The 19,141-nt window shown below is 34.4% G+C and overlaps 2 protein-coding genes across 2 annotated transcripts; one reads left to right on the top strand and one right to left on the bottom strand.

The window, feature by feature from the left end:
* Window positions 1-12,718: 12,718 nt before the first annotated feature.
* Window positions 12,719-13,699, top strand: ND-B14.5B (NADH dehydrogenase (ubiquinone) B14.5 B subunit). The gene is made up of 3 exons (XM_073082949.1): window positions 12,719-12,941; window positions 13,069-13,212; window positions 13,524-13,699. The coding sequence occupies exons 1-3, from the start codon at window positions 12,782-12,784 to the stop codon at window positions 13,571-13,573; spliced, it is 354 nt and encodes a 117-aa protein (XP_072939050.1). The 5' UTR covers window positions 12,719-12,781; the 3' UTR covers window positions 13,574-13,699.
* Window positions 13,700-14,643: 944 nt separating this feature from the next.
* Window positions 14,644-19,107, bottom strand: LOC140749721 (uncharacterized). Its single transcript, XM_073082866.1, has 10 exons — window positions 18,956-19,107; window positions 18,616-18,744; window positions 17,618-17,757; window positions 17,156-17,189; window positions 17,040-17,071; window positions 16,804-16,968; window positions 16,267-16,392; window positions 15,847-15,913; window positions 15,596-15,724; window positions 14,644-15,083 (listed from the first exon to the last, which is right to left on the bottom strand). The coding sequence occupies exons 2-10, from the start codon at window positions 18,724-18,726 to the stop codon at window positions 14,871-14,873; spliced, it is 1,017 nt and encodes a 338-aa protein (XP_072938967.1). The 5' UTR covers window positions 18,727-18,744; window positions 18,956-19,107; the 3' UTR covers window positions 14,644-14,870.
* Window positions 19,108-19,141: the final 34 nt, after the last annotated feature.

Genomic DNA, 19,141 nt, shown 5'->3' with positions numbered 1-19,141 from the left:
ATACTCAGATTTCTTTCTTTAGAAATTTAGATTGTACACTTCACTTTTTACTATAATATGTACTTATTACGAAATTATTTTGATTGTGTTCGAAAAGTCATATGATATTAGTTATCTGGTAATTCTACTTCTATACTACCCAAATTTTACCATAAACAGCCCTGTTATAGCTATCCTCTGCCACCGGCCAAATGGAGGCTTCATGTACGTAATAGTATAACTCTATAACAAAGGTAATCAAATTACCTGTATTATTACTGGTAGTGACGAGGGCATAAAGGACTGCCACTAACATAATGTACTAAACAAAGCCGGATTTGGGAGCACGTGGGGCTCTAGAGTCTCCCAAACAGAGGACGGGGGCCCCTCTAGAATAGAGATAAAACATCCAAATTTCGACGGTTCGGTGCCAATTATATTTTGTCAAACAGTATGTTTCGCTTGTTGACAATAGAAACTTGCAACTAAAAAGGTAATTAATAATTAAATACTACATTATTTGTTGAAATAATTTTACCATCAGTTGGACTAGAAAAATAATTTCACGAGACTTCTTGTAGGATCATACTTTGTTAATATTCTATTACACATAAAGATATATCTTGAGCTCAATAGTACAAAGAAAATACAAGCAATTCTAAGCTTATATTATTTCCTATAAATTGAAAATATGGAAAACATTTTAAGCGGACAATTTCTCATTCCCTTTTATCTCACGGTTACTTTAAGTCCGTTTGAGCCTTATGCAAATCGCTTGTTTCATATTTTCCGCCATAATATTTTACTAATAAATTATATTAATGTCATATTTGCAAATAAATACATATATCGGTTGATATAATGGTTTGAAGGTGGTAGAACCCTCTGTGGTTCGACTACGGCGGCACCACCGCCACATCTATTTCTGCCTAATAACAGCAGAGCGCTGCTGTGTTCTGGTTTAAAAGGTGAGGTAATGGAAACACATTTTTCCAAGGCATTCCAGATTAGTTCTCAAGAGTGGCGGTGCATCTGCGCGCGACCTCGGGTAGAAAACTAATCTAATATCTGGGATTAATTGCAAATGTCCATAGGTGGCAGTAGCCACTTACTATCAGATAGATTCCATGCTCCATATTATCTTTAACACATTCAATTAAAACTACATACATGTTATATTATAGTTTTTTAAAACAAAGGAAAACTGAATTTACGGCAATAAGGTACTTAATTGATGTAATATAAAGCACTTATTATTTCCCTTAATATGTTGCTCATACAACTATACAAGTGCATAAGCAAATGGAAACAATTTAAACTTTTCCATTACACAAGTTGTTCAAATTGCATACTATAAAATTAACTCATGAAATAGCTTTATTAGCGAGAAATGTTCTATTTACTTTCATAGTGGAAATAAATAACAAAATAAGGAACAAATAGAGACTCGTACTTCTAAGAGAAATAATGAGGGGCTATTTCTTCGTAACGTAGCGAAGATGGACAAAATAGTTGGAAAATATCCGTAATAGCGTCTCTGTTGAGCTCCTGCACACTTATTGGTACCAATAATATTCGTTTGGTAAAGTCATTCATCAAAGTCTCAGACGTTTGCATTTATCATCATCAATCCGCAATCAATCATCACTAGACAGTGGAATAACCTAATTCGTCATAAGACACATTATTGGTTTATTTTTAGGATTCCGTACCGAAAGGATATATTTATAAACCTCCCTGAGACCCCTGTCTGCTTGACCGTGTGTCATAGGGCTATTTCTTGAATCCTTATAGATAGACACGTGACATGTTATCAGTGTGTATTATTAGACCGCTAAAACAACAATTAAACATTTTTGGGCGATTTTCGGTTCATTTATTAAACCATAATAAACACGCTCAATAGACACTTTCAATGTACACAATGCTTGTATTTCTAAAGCTGTTATGACCACAAATATGGTAGTATTTGTCATAAAAAAAAACAATAAAAAAACAAACTCAGTGACACGGATATTTCCGTAATTTAAGTTATATTTTCTAATCGGATATTTTTATAGGTTTATTGGTTACATCAAAAATAGTATTTGTGTAAATAGTATCAATTTAAAGTACAGAATATATCTGAATACACCCTAACGATCCAAATGTTAAAGACATGGCCAAACAGAACGCGTATTGTAGCGCCGTGCTAGGCTTAAGTTCTAGTAGTAAATCCTTGGTGCTACAGACGCCGCGCCGTAGCACCGAATTGTGTTTTACCACGGTACAAATATCTATCTTATACTGTGGTTGTACTGAGTTAGTAGTAAGCAGTCACACAGAGCGCGTACGCTTTTAGCTCTTACGGCTCTAGGCGTTCATGTCTGTCCCTGTAGTTCCGGGCCCAGAACGTTCACCGGGGGGGTTTTAGTGCGGTAAAAATCCCACATAACCCCGTGTCGATCCCATGGCACCGAGTACCTTTTGAGGGTGTAGCGACTTCCCGCTACTCGTCAAGAGATGGCGCTGCTGAATCACGCTATCGAAGTTTTCTAAACATCTTGCATATACAAGCTCCGAACTGAGACTGACGGAGCACGGCCGCTCCCCGGGCATGATCACCTAGCTCGGCGGGACATCTCCCTTTGCCAAAAAGGTTTACCCCTCGAAAAAAAAAGGCGTTCATGTCGCCGAGCGTTGCATTTTTTTTAATTTGCATACTAACGTCATTATGATTTAACTAACTACGAACTCAGTACACAACTCAGCATCAGGATGTCTAGCGTTTTTTAACGCAGCACTAGAATACGCTTTCTGTATGGCGACGCCTTAATGGTTCCTTAAAAATGTTAGGTTAATAAATTACAATCTGTTTTATCCTTTTAATGCGACTGTGAAGCGAGATTGCAAAAACTTTAATAATTAAGAAGTAAACAAAAGAAACAAAAGTACTTAGTACACACAAATACACACATTTACATACATAAAATACTGTTATATGTGCCATGTAGTAATATCATTTCCCATATAAAGCCGGTACCATACGGTGCAAAATATTGATGATTCTTGTCGATCAAAGATTAGTTTGTCAATTTCTATACAAAATTTTTCAAGTACCGATCTTTAGTATGTGAAACATGATATAGATTGATTAATAACTGCCGGGGATAGTGCGATACCGTCCACATGCAAATAAAATACAAACAACAGACACTAAAATTCATTTTTATAATGGATTTCCACTAAAATGGAATGGATATAGTGTATATTTATTAAAAAATCGGACGCCGCACTCGAGTGACGCATAAAATTGTACAACCTTCAATAACTTTTAGTTTTTTATCAGTTTCATGTAGGAAACACCGCCCATGGACACTAGTAACTAACTCCATATACCTATATATATACCTGTAGCCGATCACAGTTGCGTTACCACTACTGAAGACTAAGCCGGTTGCTTCATATCATATTGCAAGTCAGGCGGCATCCACAGCCTTCCATTAAAATGCGGAATCGCTTCATACTAGAAGTAGGTGTTGCATAAAAGCAATAAAAATATACTTTTGTAAATATATTAGTCTGTCCCTCAATAACATTATATCTGTTTCTTTTACTGTGTACCTACGCTTTACATGTTAGTTTGTCCCTTAATAAAAATATATATCTTTCTCCTACTGTGTATGCTTTACATATTACTAGTTTTTGCCCGCGGCTTCGCCTGCGTTTAAAAGAAAATAATATAACATACTAACATACATAAAACAGAAAATTCGTACGTTCAACTTTGCTAAAGATCATCACTTGATGAAATGAATTAATATCGATTAATATAATCGACTTTTTGGTCCAAAAGATCGATTCTCCGATTAATCGATCGCCATCCCTAGTTCCCGTGGGATTTCCGGGATAAAAACTATCCTATGTCCTTTCTCGGGTTTTAGACTATATTTGTACAAAATTTCATTAAAATCGGTTCAGTGGTTTAGGCGTGAAGAAAAGACAACCAGACATTAGACAGACAGACAGACAGACAGAGTTACATTCGGATTTATAATATTAGTAAGGATAAGGATTTTGTCCCTCAGTCAAAATATAACTCTTTCTTTTACTGTCTATGCTTTTGCATATTAATTTGTCCCTCAGTAAAATATATATCTCTTTCTCTTATTATGGTTTACTTATTAGTTTGTCCCTTAATCTTCATTACGTTGCACGTTGCTTTCCGAGCTGCAGGCAATTCGATAAGCAAATGTTTGTACACCGTCCACTTCCATCGCTGACCTGATTCGGTACGATTAAATCGATTTATAAATGAAAATTGGTTACTGTTTCCTTTAATTGCAAAGTAATACTCACTAACAACAAACTGGGAATTAATTGAACCAATTACCAAAAGTATTGTTCATACAGTAATCGAAATTCGATTATCATTACTGAACTGGGAAAACAAAATTATGAAATTGTATGTTTCCAAAACTTTTTATTGACGGTCTCGTCAAAGTTACGAAACGGAAAAAAACATCGATTGTAATATTAAAAAACGGTACTGATCTTTGTTGTGTTTCCTTGTTTACATGGATTTTCTCACTCTATTAGGAGCTACTATTATAAAATAATAAAATACTTATATTGTTTGAGTTCCTTATATACGTACTTGTCATTTTTTTTTGTTAAATCGTAGTAACCTTGTAGTAGGCATCATTATGAAAGAGAGATCTTTACACGATAAAAAAAAACTATTGCTTACGTAGATAAACAGTATTATTACAATCGCATCAATGAATTTATAATAAATCACGTATTCATTGCGTGTAAACAATTTTATAAATATTTTCTACCAAGGATACATCTATACATACAGATTTTGGAATATCTGTATGAGTCAAAGTTGTCACATTTGTATTTTTGGGTTCCGTACGGAAAAACGAAAATACGGAATCCTGTTCTGTACGGAATCCTGTTCGGAAGCTGTTCATTTGACGCGTGTCTAACCTTCAATCACAACCAAATCCCTCTGAATGCACTGAACCGATTAACGGTGGAAACTCACGAAGCATTTCCTCCGCCTCCGCTGCGGATGCGGAACCGCTACACGCGTTATAAAATCTAGGCAACGAAACCTTTTCCCTTTTTTCGGCGCGATTTATTTCCGTAACGAACGCGGTTGTCTGTTTTCGGTGTAAAGATTAGCAACTTGCAATGAAATTGTTCCATCCGGCTAGCGATAGTGTTAGCGTCGACTTTGTAGGAATCGTGCGGCGGTTACTGCGTTCTGATGCGTTTTGAAGTAAACGCGGACGAAAACGCTCTGTAAGTTCTCACTCAAAGTTTAAATACTTATTCAATGCATATAAATCCCCATCACAATACATAAATTTGGGTACATTATTTTGTTAAGCTGTAGAGTCGGCAAGCAAATCCTATCGAATACAATACATCAAAAGGTATTGTTCCCCGAACTGAAGTGAACTCTGTGCGGTAATCGGCTGCCGTTTCAACGCATGTAATTAATGAATATCAATTTCCCTGCAATGTTGGCATAGCGCCGGGAACACCGGAACACGCAATCCATTGCTAAATGTTTCTAATTGCGATCACACTATATCACTGGTTTTCTTACAATATAGGAATAGCAAATAAGCTCCACCTGATGATGAGAGCCAGAGATGACAGTTTTTATATATTATAGGACTAGCAGACGAGCATGCAATTCATCTGTAATCAATCCCAGATAGGAATAGATATTCCTACCTAAGGCCGACCAAAGATGCGCCGCCACGCCTGTGGACTAAGCTGAATTATATTAATTCTTTAAAATAATTGACATGTAAAATTAATTCTATCTCGACAATGTTACAATAGATATAATTTTTTCTATTAATTTTAAAAATTGTTTAATAATGATAAGACATTTCGTGTTAAAAAAATAAATTTGTAAATATTAAATTGCAATACCCTAGCAGGGTGCATGCTTGCACTATACTTAATTTGTAAGACCTATATAATAATAAGCATGAGCAATAAATAATTTGAATTTGAATTTGAATTTGAACGCCTCGAAAAAGTATGTCCCCCCGACCACAGCCTTCAAACAGAACACAGCAGCTCGTAACACTGCTGTTACTAGACATAATAGATGTGGCGGTGGTGCCACCGGAGTCGAACCACAAAGGATTCTACCACCTTCAAATAGATTTTGAATACTAATTTTATATATACAAACGAATTTATGCAGTCAGTGAGCCAACAAAGTGGAAGAGCTCTCAAAACCTTCTAAACAGACTGGATACAAATTATATAAAGGAATTTATAGAACTGAATTCTCTGAAAGTGATTCGGGGTTACCGAATAGCCGGTACAGGGTGCAACCAATCTGTTCGGTAAATATTTGCAAACGGAATCACACTAAAGCCGAGCTCGGACTATTTCAGTTAACTCCATCACTATTTTGATATATTCCATGGTAAGAGTTAGTAATTAATTAGCAATCCTAGAAATAAAATGTATTTTATTATAGTAGATTATTAGGGTTCCGTACCCAAGGGCTGAAAACAGAATCCTATTACTAAGACTTCGCTGTCCGTCCGTCTGTCACAAGACTCTATCTCTAGAACTGTAATAGATAGAAACTTGATTTTTTACAGAGTATGTACGAGTATAACGGTGGTCGCTATAACAACACATACTAAAAATAAAAAATTGAAAATAAATGGGGGTCCATAGATTAATAAAGATTACTCACTCCTAACAAGAAAATGTACCCAGTTTTGAGAATTGAAATAATTGCGTAAAAAAGTTTTGCCACGTCTTCGTGCTAAAATGTCCCTAAAATATTTGAAATAATTATTTATTTATTATGTAAATTATTAAGTAATGTATGTATGTATAGTATTAGTTATTTATTCGTAAATTTTCTCTAAAAATGTTTTTATTTGTCAAGAATTAAAAAAAGAACTTACTAATAAGCCCTTTGTGGCTTCATTCAATTTCAAGGCGGCGAAGTATCTTTATTAATCTATGTGGGGGTCGCTAAACAAGAAACCGCTATTTTTGGGTACAGAAACCTAAATAGGTATCTTTACCAAAAATTACCTACACTTTTTAAAAATACCATTTTCCCTGAGAGCAGATTACTATTGAACGAGATAAATGACTACATTTTTTCTTCCGAAGCACCGGACGGGGAGTAAGCAATCATTTGCAATTCGCAAATTCCGCTATACGATCATTAGTTCACTTTATTTTATGTAGGATAATTACGACCCCCATTTACAGCGTTTCAAGTTAAATTTACAAACAATTTTTAGGATAGTCCCACGAATTTTAAAATAGACAAGTGTTAAAAATATAATATTCAAATTATTTAATTACAACTTTATTTTTAATTAATTATTTTGTGTTATTTTCATAATGTGTTATTTTTATAATAATAAGTGCTCATTTATGTAGTCACTGACTGGTACGATTGTACGTTAGCATAAAAAAAGAAAAAGAACGCTCTTGACGTTTGAATTGTATTTTGCGCGGGAATAATAAAAATTGTAAAATGGATTAAGAAATAGTTTTATTCTATTAGAAGTAAAACGATCGGTAGGTTCTAAACTTTTAGTCGATTTTTTTTCCGTACGACTTGCGGTCGTTTTGCGGTGTTTTGCGGGCGTTTCCACACAAAATCAAACGTAACAACACAAAACAGTACCCTTACCAGGAGTTTTGACGTTTTGACAAATATGACTGTTTTGGTATTTGTTTACGGTATTGGCCCATACTACTTCCAAGTTCTGACACAATCCGCTAGGGGCGCTGATTGGGAATTATATGGGCAAATACGTCATATACGTAAACAAACCAAAACAGTCATATTTGTCAAAACGTAAAAACTCATGGTAGGGGTATTGATGCCTCGAGAGTTTTAAAATACAATAACTATTTTGCGTTTACCTCCAGCCAAAAGTAACTAACTGGAATTATCTTACAAGTTGTTTTTCCAAGTGAAATAATCTAGATTATATTAAAACGATTATATCATATCGTAGGAATAAGACGAAGCAAGCAAAATAGCTTAGGTACCTACTCATTTTAGGCAAAAGTTAAACTAATTTACTAACAAAATTTTGGTAATACCAAATTTTTGTCTCTATAAGTTTTCATCAGAGTCATAGATTAGTAAAGATTACTCACTCCTAACAAGAAAATGTACCCAGTTTTTAGAATTGAAATAGTTGCGTAAAAAAGTTTTGACACGTCTCCGTGCTAAAATGTCCCTAAAATATTTGAAATAATTATTCATTTATTATGTAAATTACGCAGTATTAGTTATTTATTCGTAAATTTTCTCTAAAAATGTTTTTATTTGTCAAGAATTCAAAAAATGAACTTATTAATAAACCGTTTGTGGCTTCATTCAATTTCAAGGCGGCGAAGTATCTTTACTAATCTAAGATCAAAGTATAGTAAAAAGCTTAAGACGTTCCTAAAAAAATGTTAATCTAAATATGTATTTAAATCAGTCATTTCGCTTTCAAATTTTACCTATAGAATATCAGAATTAGTCTTTTTAAGTAATAATTAATTCAAAATAAAATTGAAGTCTACTAATGTTTTCATTTGAGCCCAATTATATGAAATTTAATGCAATAGTAATTTATGGACTTAAAAGACAGTTAATGCTGGCTTCCCACGGTCCACGGTGATATCACAAACGGTCACAAACTAACCGCTATCTAGTCTGTAACGGTGCATCGGATCTCCCACGAATGGTGAAAAATGCGTTGCGGCCTACTTTTTTTACTAGTAGTGGTTGAAACGCGGTCTCTCAAGGAAGGTCAAGGGGTCCGAGGTTCAAATCGTAGGCATGCACCTCTAATTTTTTGAAAGTTATTCGCGTATCATATATTAATTATTACTTGCTGAAGCCTGCATACCTGGGAAGGATTCTGGGAGAAGACCCGTGATAGTTGATGATGACCTTATTTTTTGCATGTGTTTCACTATGCATTTTTAGATAACAATAGCTTCGAATCACAAGCGCGACAGACCGTCAAAGACTGTTGGAAAAATCTTGGTGCAAACCGTGGCTGACCTAATCTGAATCAGGGACCGTAGGAAGCCGTCATACGACTAAAGAAAATTCTAGTTATTTCAAGAGCGTACTAATTGGCATTTCACTATTTGAATTGAAAACTGAATACATCTAAAGTCAAAACACTCAGGTCTTGTTCAAAAGTATATTATGAATACATTTTCATTTGAAAATAAATAGTAAGAAGATTTTCTAGAAAATTATTAATTTATTCACACTATAATATTCTAAGGGCACATTGAATACTTCTGTTATTTTGCAATCAAAGAGGAGCAAGTATTTACGTATTTTAATCAATACATAAGAACGTTAAGTTATATATTAATAAAATACCCATATCTATTCATTCATTAATCACCTCCAAAATCCGCATAAAAGAGGGAGTTGTCTTTATACAAACAAGAAACATGTAGAGATAGACTGACAATCCATTAACAAAGCTATAAAAATACACGTAACAATGTTAGAAATAACCAATATATCTAAATTCATATGTTTTTAATTTTATCCTATTTAATCTGAATTATTATCAATTCAATTATGTTCCAACAATATTTCGTTTAACTTTCAAATTCTCATTACGGGGCGGAAAGTGCCTTCTGTAAATTTATTTACCGATTAACCCGAATTAAACGATTAATTGAATTAAAAAAAAATAACATTTTATCTGTGCAACAGGAATGATTCTATACGAATGATTCTATACGAATCATTCCTGTCATTTTGTTTTTGGTTTTAGAAACTTTATTTGACATTAAGAATTCACTTACACATACACATTCACACAATTCACTTACTTGAGAAACTTAAGTATTACATATTAGTTTACGCGTACATGAGCGTGTGTAGGTAGGTAGAATTACATTTGTTAGAGTTATTAGCCATCTTAAGAAGTGGGTAGTAAGAGAAACGTATACAACACGTCGAGTCAAGAAATAAGGAAGTGTAAGGACATAAAGCTACTAGATGAGGCTCGAGCGATGTTATTACCAATGCTGTAGACACGACAAAAATGATCTCGGTATGTTGTATTTGTTTGTTGGTTGTATGGTCGTCGGTCGTGTATTGGACCATAAATAAATAAACAGTGCGGTATGTATTTAAATTTTCAAGCAATCTGTAACGTCTGCAAAGGTATAAAAAACCCTTAAATCCTCTTATCCGCGCCATAACAGCACACGCTCAGGCGCGCAGAAAAACGATAAACCAAGCGAAATCTCAACATTACCTGGCGCGCCTGGATGAAATATACGTAATGAAAATATATCGCACCTAATTCAGAGCTAGATCGGCGTGATGAAATTGAAATTGCAATTGGAGTGTGTAATGACGTTTGGGAAAGTCGCACACTGAAAATAACGTAAATAAATACATATACACAGCCGCGCGAACGCAAATAACTTAGAGAAATAGAGACGGCCTCAAGCACTGGTGCTGCTGCCGAACCCCAGCCCTGAGTAGTTAAAATACTGGTTGAAAAACTGATTTTGAAGCAAGCACTTTGAAAATTATCATTTACTTTCCGGTTAAATATAATAAAATATCGGTGTCGTAATTTTTGAAAAATGAATCCCTGATGGGATTAAATAGGTAAGGGTTGAAAGCGAGTTAACTTTATGAGTAGTTAGCCTGCCGATCTCCTAGAAAATCTACAGTTATTAAACTACTATAGTTAATCTTAAAACCAAAATATTTTTTCGCTTTGACGTGCATATTTCTGAAATCTGAAACACGAACATAAAACACGACTTCGTATCATATCAAGTATCCTCAGTTAACACTGAACACGTAACGACGATATATTTTTATATTCACTAGGCCAATGTAATATAATCAGAGTACTAATGTATACTCAAAAATAGTTTCGCTTACCTATTGTTATTGAAATGTAAGGTACATTTAATTCAATTGTACTTTTACATTTTGTTTATTTCCTGTATACGTCGCTCCTTTCCACAGAAAATGGGACGACTTCCCAACGTTACGAACGTAAAGGAATAACCAATCCGTTTTTAGAAGCGTACCTTAACGCCGTATTCGGAAATGAAAATTGTAACAAGAATGTAAGGAAACCTACACACTTACGTAATAAGAACGTTAAACTTTATTAAAAGAAATATCATACCAAATCAAGAAATTACATTTTTGCAAAAAAACCCATGTTTATTTGAAACTGAGAGGATTTGTCATGAAGCCAAAAAGATAAGGAAAGTCATCAATGGCAGCTCCTTGAATTTGGACTCTTTCATCTTGACAAATTCAATACTATCACTGCAGATTAACCCTTTGGCGTTCAACTCCAGCGGTACCACCGCCACACCTACTTCTGCCTATTAACAGTAGTGTCAAGCGCTGCTGTATTCTGATTTGAAGGGTGTGGTAAGAGAGACATACTTTTACGAGGCGTTCCAGCTTAGACCTCAGCGCATCTGTGACCGACCTCAGGCAGCAATATCTAATCCTATCTGGGATTGATTACAAATGTCTATGGGTGGCCGTAGCCACTTACTATCAGGTAGAGCGCATGCTCGTCTACTACTCCTATATTAAAAAAATAATATGAATAATTAGAAATATTGACTTTTTTATCATGTGCTGAATTATTGTCATTCGAGTGTAATCATATTTATAAGAAAATAAATTTCGGTGTGCCCATTCTGTCCTAAATATTACTTCTGTCCCCATAGTATGGCTTTTTTATGTTTGATCCTTTAGTTTGGTCGAGACGACAGAGGCGATCGTTGATATCATATTCGTCCTGGGTATACTTTTTTTTTATAATATAGGAGTAGCAGGCGAGCATGCAGTCCACCTGATGGTAAATGGCTACTGCCGCCCATGGACATCTGTAATTAACCCCAGATAGGATTAAATATACCTTATTTTTTTCTTCTCGAAAGGGGAAACCTTCAAAAGGTACCCGACGACGTGGGAGCGACGACGGGTTATGTGGGATTTTTAGCGCACTAAAACCCCCCCGGTGGCCGTCCTCAATGCTTGTTGGAGAACTCCGGGATCTCCAACGGAACACAACCGGAGCCCTCCAAGCGCGATGCCCAACAGGCTCTACCCTGGGGGAGCAGTTTTCGCTCCTCCCACACCATGTAGTGTTTACGACGGTATGCGACCACACATACCGCCGTCCTTCCCGGGGTCGCTTGCTGGACGGTTCGAGCTCCCACTCTTGAAGCCCGCAACCCCGGAAGCCCCCTTTTAGTCGCCTCCTACGACAGGCAGGGGATACCGTAGCCCTAAGGATTAAATATACCTACCTCGGAAAAGTATATCTCCCTTACCACACACTTCAAAACGGAAAACAGCAGCGCCTAACACTGCTGTTATTAGGCAAAAATAGGTGTGGCGGTTGTGCCGCCGGAGTCTAACCACAAAGGGTTCTACCACCTTCAAATGTGTAGTGTAATACATCTACGTGCAGCGCCTCTAATGGATTATCTAAAAATTAAATTTTGTCACTGTAATGTATCTGAGTTAGAGTTGTTGATCATTGAGGGAGCTTTCGATTAAAAAACTTTGTATTTGTACATAATTAATTATTTTTTATTCAAAAAAAGTATGCCGGCCATTTTTTACGTTTGAGCAAAAAGGCAAGTATCTATACCTAAAAAAGTTAAGTAGGGCTGTCATGTGTCAACTGTCTAATAAGTTTGTTGTGTCAAGACAATAGTGTCACTGTTAATTCTACTTACATACGAAGTCTGGAAGTCGTATTTCAGAAAAATGGCTTCGCACCTGCCTGCGACCGAATTGCTGAAACTAGGAAATGAAGGAAGAGACATACCATTCCTAAATAAATACTGGCCCTACATATTAGGGGTGCCGTTCGGTATATGCTCGGGAATAATGGTTAATTTTGGCACAAGGCGCCCTGTGTTCAGCGGTAAACCATTACATAATAAAATAACAAACATAATGATGCACGTTCCATTGAAAGAAATTGTTTAAAATATAATTAATTAATAAAAAAAAATATTGATGTGTACGTATCATGGACCTTATTATTTTAGGTATTCAAAAACATATGCTTGGTGTGGTGGTCTGGACGCTCGCGTTAAATTACGCGCAACAGAAACGAGACGATTACTTTGCGGAGAAAGATGCAGTTTATAGACACTACATTGAGTTACACCCAGAAGACTTCCCTACCCCTGGTAAGAATTTGTCAGGCTAGACCTTAAAACAATTTTTGTCTCAATGCCTAAATATTGATTTGAAATGCTAAATAGTATTACCATATTAAAGATTTCAAATTCTATTCTATTTGTCTTCATGGTCATTAATTTATCACTACATTTCATACTCCATGAAATCTGATTGAAATCTAAATTATTGAAAGTGACAATATTGTAAGATCACATTTAACTAACAATTTGCGTTTCAAACTTTATTATTCAACACAAGATTGTAATACACATTAATGTTTTGTTTTTATTCTAATAACATTTAATGTATCACTTTCCAGAAAGGAGGAAAATCGCTGACATCCTGGAACCATGGGTGCCAATCCGCTAAAAATCATTGAAGCCATAGATAATATTAGAGCAAGTAAAATGTGATTAATTAAATACTGTATATTATTGTTTCTTTACATGATCATTAAAGAGATAAAGGGCTTAGTAATAAACTACTAAGGAAATATGTTTGATTCCTTATTTTCAGTTTTTTAAGTGTATCTAAAAGTAAACTCACTTCAGTAAGAGTACAGGTGGTAGAACCTTCCGTGGTTTGACTCTGAAGGCATCACCTCTGCATCTATTTCTGCCTAATAACAGCAGCATTCACCGATTCCGTGCGAATGTGGCACAACTGTGGTGCCATCTGCACGGAATCAGTTAATAGCTGCTGTGTGGTTTGAATGGTGTGATAAGGATTGTCAGAGGCATTTCAGCTTAGTCCTCAGGTCTAAATTAGAACTTACTTGAGGTCCGCCACATCTGTGGCGGACCTCAAGTAAGTCTAATTTAGGGTTGATTACAGATGTCTGTGGGCAGCAGTAGCCACTTGCCATCAAGTGGACTACACGCTCGTCTGCTAGTCCTATATATAAAAAAGACTAATTAAACCTGAAACCTTTATTATATTTAGGTATAACTACAGTGAATCTATTTGAAAATATTATGCATTAGACACTTGATTTCTTTCTGCTTGGCACTATAATACACTTGTTTGCAGTCCAAAAATAAAATAAGAATATACTGTAGAGTATTAATCAAAACACAAGTGATCTTATAAAATGTTTTATTACACTGCAAAATGACAACATAGAAGTTCGGTAAAACATCCTTCCTATTATATAATATATAAACTATTATATATAAACTATTATATAATATATATAATTCTTCTACAGCTTATATGTTTTTGTCATATTGACTATATGTAGATGAAGATTGAGATCAAATAAAGTTTGAATTATCAATAACCATGTTTACAACATTGCTTTGATTAAAAATTATTTTATGGATCGATAAAGCCAGATTAATATTCTACAGGAATATAGATATATTGTGTTAGGTAATGTGAGGTACGGTCACAGGGGTCATAACCCTCTCCCCCTCCCCCCCCAAAACAGAAGAGTTCAACTCACTTGGTAATTTTTTTTTGTAGCAAAGACCTTCAAGGATACTTCTCTGCCGCATGAGTAGCGGAGAGGATATGCCAGATGTTAGAATAAATACTAAAGTTTGACAAAGGTGGTCTAAACCAAATTTCTGCTATGGCCCAAAATCTTATGTTGCGATTGCGCCTGAGTGTGAATTACATTGTTTTTTTAGTCCTATATTCACCTACTGGTAAATATTTCCTTCTTTCATTGTATAGTGGTGTTATAATTAGGTTGTGGATTATTCACAACATATACACAGCTGTCATGTCCGGGTACCAAAGGGTGTGATTGCTGGTTCTTATCTGTCATTTGTGACATGAAATGTCCTCTCAATGCTAAAGGTTTCTCAGGAGCGTCATCCATACCTATTATATCAATGTTATTAGTATTCGGGTGTTTTCTTAACTTGTGCAATTTCTGGAAAAAAAAATGTTTTGTAGTATTTACGATAATTGAGCAATATTTATATACCTAAACAGGCAAAAATAAAACAGGTCATTGCTTCACAACTTTTCTTTTGTTTGTTAATACATTTTTTCTAACTCTTAAAATATTTTGTCAAATAGAATATTAAGATTTCCATTGTGTAAATAAATAAACACAAATGCTTACAATAAGTTGTTATGTTAACAATGCTATATAGGATATACACATACAAAAATAAATAGGTATCTGTAAATATATGACCAAGATAGAATTTTATATCTTACACTTCCTTCCAACTCTTTCTATACAGATAACTATACAATTCAGTTTATTTGCGAGAACATAATGGTATACCATTACCATACCTTGGGTCTTTAAATTAATATATTTTCTTATGTCCTACTCATTCAGGTGTGCAAAACTAGGTATGTATTTATAGGAAATTACAATATTTACATACCTACTAAGTACATAATTAAATACATTATATAATTGACACTTACGAAATCCCTGCGATGAATATACGCCGCACCACATAGATCACATTTAAAATTCTTTATCCCTCTGTGCTTGTGCATGTGTCTAGTCAGCTCACTGGATGTAATAAATGATTTCTCACATAAAGAACACACCTAAAATTAAAAACAGTATAACGAATTGCATTGCATTATGCATGTTGCATAAAATGTTTTAAAGGATGACTCTTCAGTTAAATTCTTATCATGATACACTTAGTCAGCTCAACTCAACTTACATGGTCTTTTTGTCCAGTGTGGATTTTGAGATGTGCATGAAGATTGCCTTGTGCCGCAAACCTTTTACTGAAAATATAAAACAAGTTTTAAAGCAATACAATGAATAAAATTACAATGTATATTATAACTGAACTACTTGAGGAATATGAATTAGTATGTTATCTCTTCGTCAAGCCATTATCATCCCACTGCTGGTAACTGGTCTCCTCTCAGAGTAAGACGGTTCTCTAGCCAAGTGTGATTTGGTAGACTTCACACACTTTAGAAAAAAATATTAAAAGAATCTCATGCATGTAAAATTTGTACCTCTGACTCCCTGAGATCTTGAGTTTGAATTACTGGCTACAAGGCTATTTATGCTTGTCAATTATCACTATCACATGACATTTGTTCAATTTTAAAATTGATGATACTGTTACCTGCAAACTTCACACTGGAATGGTTTTTCACCTGTATGAACGCGTAAATGTATGGTCAAGTTGTTTTTCTGTGTGAAGCTTCGAGGACAATACATACAAACAAAAGGCTTGTCTCCTGTGTGGGTTCTGGAAAAAAAGAACCTTTAAGTGATGGTAATCAGGGCACATCAGGTTCAGATTCACCAATGGGGTTTAAACGAGCATACCTACAGTTTACCTGATGTAAAATGCTAACTACCACCCATGGACATCTATAATCAACCCCAGATAAGATTATATTACTGCCCGCGGTCACCCATGGATGTGTTGTGCACCCGAGAACTAGGTTGTAAAGCAACAGATAAGTTTCTGCCTAATAACAGCACTGTTATTAGGCAGAAACTTATGGTAAGGGAGACATATTTATCAGAGGCATTTCCACCTTCTACAAATTTCATAAAAAATGCCACTTAGCCACCACTACAATAACAAAACATGATTATAATAACTTTTATTCTTATAAGGTGGGATTGCTCACACATTTTATGGCAAACTTACCTGATATGCATTTCTAGTTGAGCCTCACATCTGAATTGCTTATCACAATGAAAACAAATGTGGTCCCTTTTAGGTTTTGGTTTGGGACCCCTCTTCAACTTCTCTGATTCAGGTTTTCTTTTGTAGTTTGTACTACTCTTTTTTGGTTCTGGCTTACATTTTGTACTAAAAAGAATGATATTACATTAAATTCCATTAAAAAGGGGAATAAATTTTGATTAAGGAATACACTTTACCATTTTTTGACGATAGTGACTTGATTGTTCACCTAAAAACAAAAAAATATTTTAAAACATTACTATTTTAAAACTGAGTCAGGTAAAAATAAATATTTATGAGTTTTTGAACTTACAACAGGATCCGTCATTACAGCAGCATCGCTGCATCTGAAATCGTGATATAAATTTATGTTAAAAAGAGTTTTTATACCTTTCTCAGGTAACCAAACTATTAAAAAAAACTGGTTTGCCATCTTTGAGGCATCCGCTATATTGTACTTGGAATGATATCACAAATCATGCATTGTCATACATACCAAACATGAATTATGTGTATATTACATGTATAACATTTCAGCTGTTGGGTATAACTGGTTTAAATTCAGTCACAAAATTTAATTATTGATTATAATAATATAGAATTATGTTAACCAATACAATAATTCTATATTATTAAGCAAAAATAATTTATAACAATTGAATTTTTATAGCAAAATGTCATACAATCTGAGGTGAAAATCAGATCTAAGAAGCCTTCATCATGTTATGACGCCATCAGAATAATATAATAAAAATTTATCATAGCTATAAATTACCTGAGGGCTGGCTGTAGCCCCAAATATTGTCTTAAACGTATATCAGCACTCTCGCAAGTCTGTTTGAAATGATACGCAACTCCCAGCTTGTACACACAGTTGCTGCACATTTGCTCAGGTAAACCATCATTTTTGCTTATCTGTATCAAGAAATAGATTTAAATTAGAGATATTTAAAACATACTGTATTATTACTATATTGCAAAAAATCTTATGTTTATTAAGTTAAGATTGAAACTACACCACCATACGTACCACCACCTCCCCACCATGTTTCGCCCCAAAATGGAGCATCATCAGGGTAAGTTGACTCTACGATGGTTCATCATTAAGAACGATTAAGTAACTTAGTAATTAAGTAACTTAATAGCATGGATTTCCGCAAAGTAATGCCTGATACAATTAACTATCTAATCTTATGTTTAATATTTGTTAAAGAGATGCTTTTGTTGTATGATAAATTAGTGATATTTGATGTTACTGCATCCAAATATTAGTGATATGGAGGCAATAAGATTTTTTTGCCATATAGTAATAATGCAGTATATTATTTTATTGAATTATCAAAGAAGCTACATATATTCAACCTGATTATATGTAGTCACTGTGGCCTATGAACATTTGTCACCTGCTTTATATAGAAAAGGACTGCAGGGTACCTGAAGCCCATCACAGATGCATAACCACTCTCGAGGATTAAAATGACCATCTCATAAATAAGCCTGCCTTAAAAATTACAGAATTGTTTTCCACTAGAAATAGGTGTGGCGGTAGTATTTCCTCTGTTACCTTCCAAATTGTTGACTGTAACATTAGGAAGAGAGCAACAAATCTGTACTTAACTTTAAAAAGACCTGTACTATTCGAGTTTGGTACGTAAATAAATTTGAAGACACATTCTCATGGGCTGCAGTGGCAATTGCAGATGTCCCAAAAAATATATAATAAATGTAATTAAACTTTTCTTTCACAATATAATGTCCTTTCTTCTGTCCTACCTTTATATTCGTGCAATATTCGATCATATCACTTAAAGATAAATTAAAATTCCTCGTGAATATCGACGATAGTACTCCTTCTTCCAAACACATGCGACATATTTTATTCATTGTGTTTTTATAGTTTTTCTGTAAAAAATAAATGTAATAAATTCAATAATATGGTGTATTGTATTGTTAATTTTATATATTAAATTACTGGGTCTACCCAAACTTTTCATTATTTTACACAATACATACCGGTAAACAACTTATATTGAAATTATAATATAAACTGTTTAAAAAGTATTTTATTTTTGCTCATTTACTTTTATGAGGATTATTTATTAAACCAATGTACCTTTTTAACAGACTAGAGAATATCGCCATTAATACATTACAATAATTGGTTAATTATTAACCATTTAATATGAATTACATATATTAATATTCAAATAAAAATATTTAAATCTCAATCTCAAACTATCAAAACTTCAAAAGTCAACGTCAGAACCACAGAACACCTATACTTCTGTCAGAATTGTAA

This window comes from Epargyreus clarus, unplaced genomic scaffold, assembly GCF_041222505.1.
Source record: "Epargyreus clarus isolate Ecla_fem2 unplaced genomic scaffold, WU_Ecla_fem_2.2 ptg000018l, whole genome shotgun sequence".
Lineage (NCBI taxonomy): Eukaryota > Metazoa > Arthropoda > Insecta > Lepidoptera > Hesperiidae > Epargyreus > Epargyreus clarus.
Note: the sequence above shows the minus strand (reverse complement) of the source record. Positions and strands in the feature narration are given on the sequence as shown.

Bases quoted from the DNA above. Each gene is read 5' to 3' on its own strand.
- ND-B14.5B (XM_073082949.1), top strand. From the start codon at position 12,782: ATGGCTTCGCACCTGCCTGCGACCGAATTGCTGAAACTAGGAAATGAA. The intron at 12,942-13,068 runs GTAAACCATTAC...TTATTATTTTAG, and splicing joins AAGGCGCCCTGTGTTCAGCG to GTATTCAAAAACATATGCTT. The intron at 13,213-13,523 runs GTAAGAATTTGT...ATCACTTTCCAG, and splicing joins AGAAGACTTCCCTACCCCTG to AAAGGAGGAAAATCGCTGAC.
- LOC140749721 (XM_073082866.1), bottom strand. From the start codon at position 18,726: ATGAATAAAATATGTCGCATGTGTTTGGAAGAAGGAGTACTATCGTCG. The intron at 17,190-17,617 runs GTAATTTATAGC...TCACGATTTCAG, and splicing joins GGGCTACAGCCAGCCCTCAG to ATGCAGCGATGCTGCTGTAA. The intron at 15,914-16,266 runs GTAACAGTATCA...TTATATTTTCAG, and splicing joins TTCCAGTGTGAAGTTTGCAG to TAAAAGGTTTGCGGCACAAG.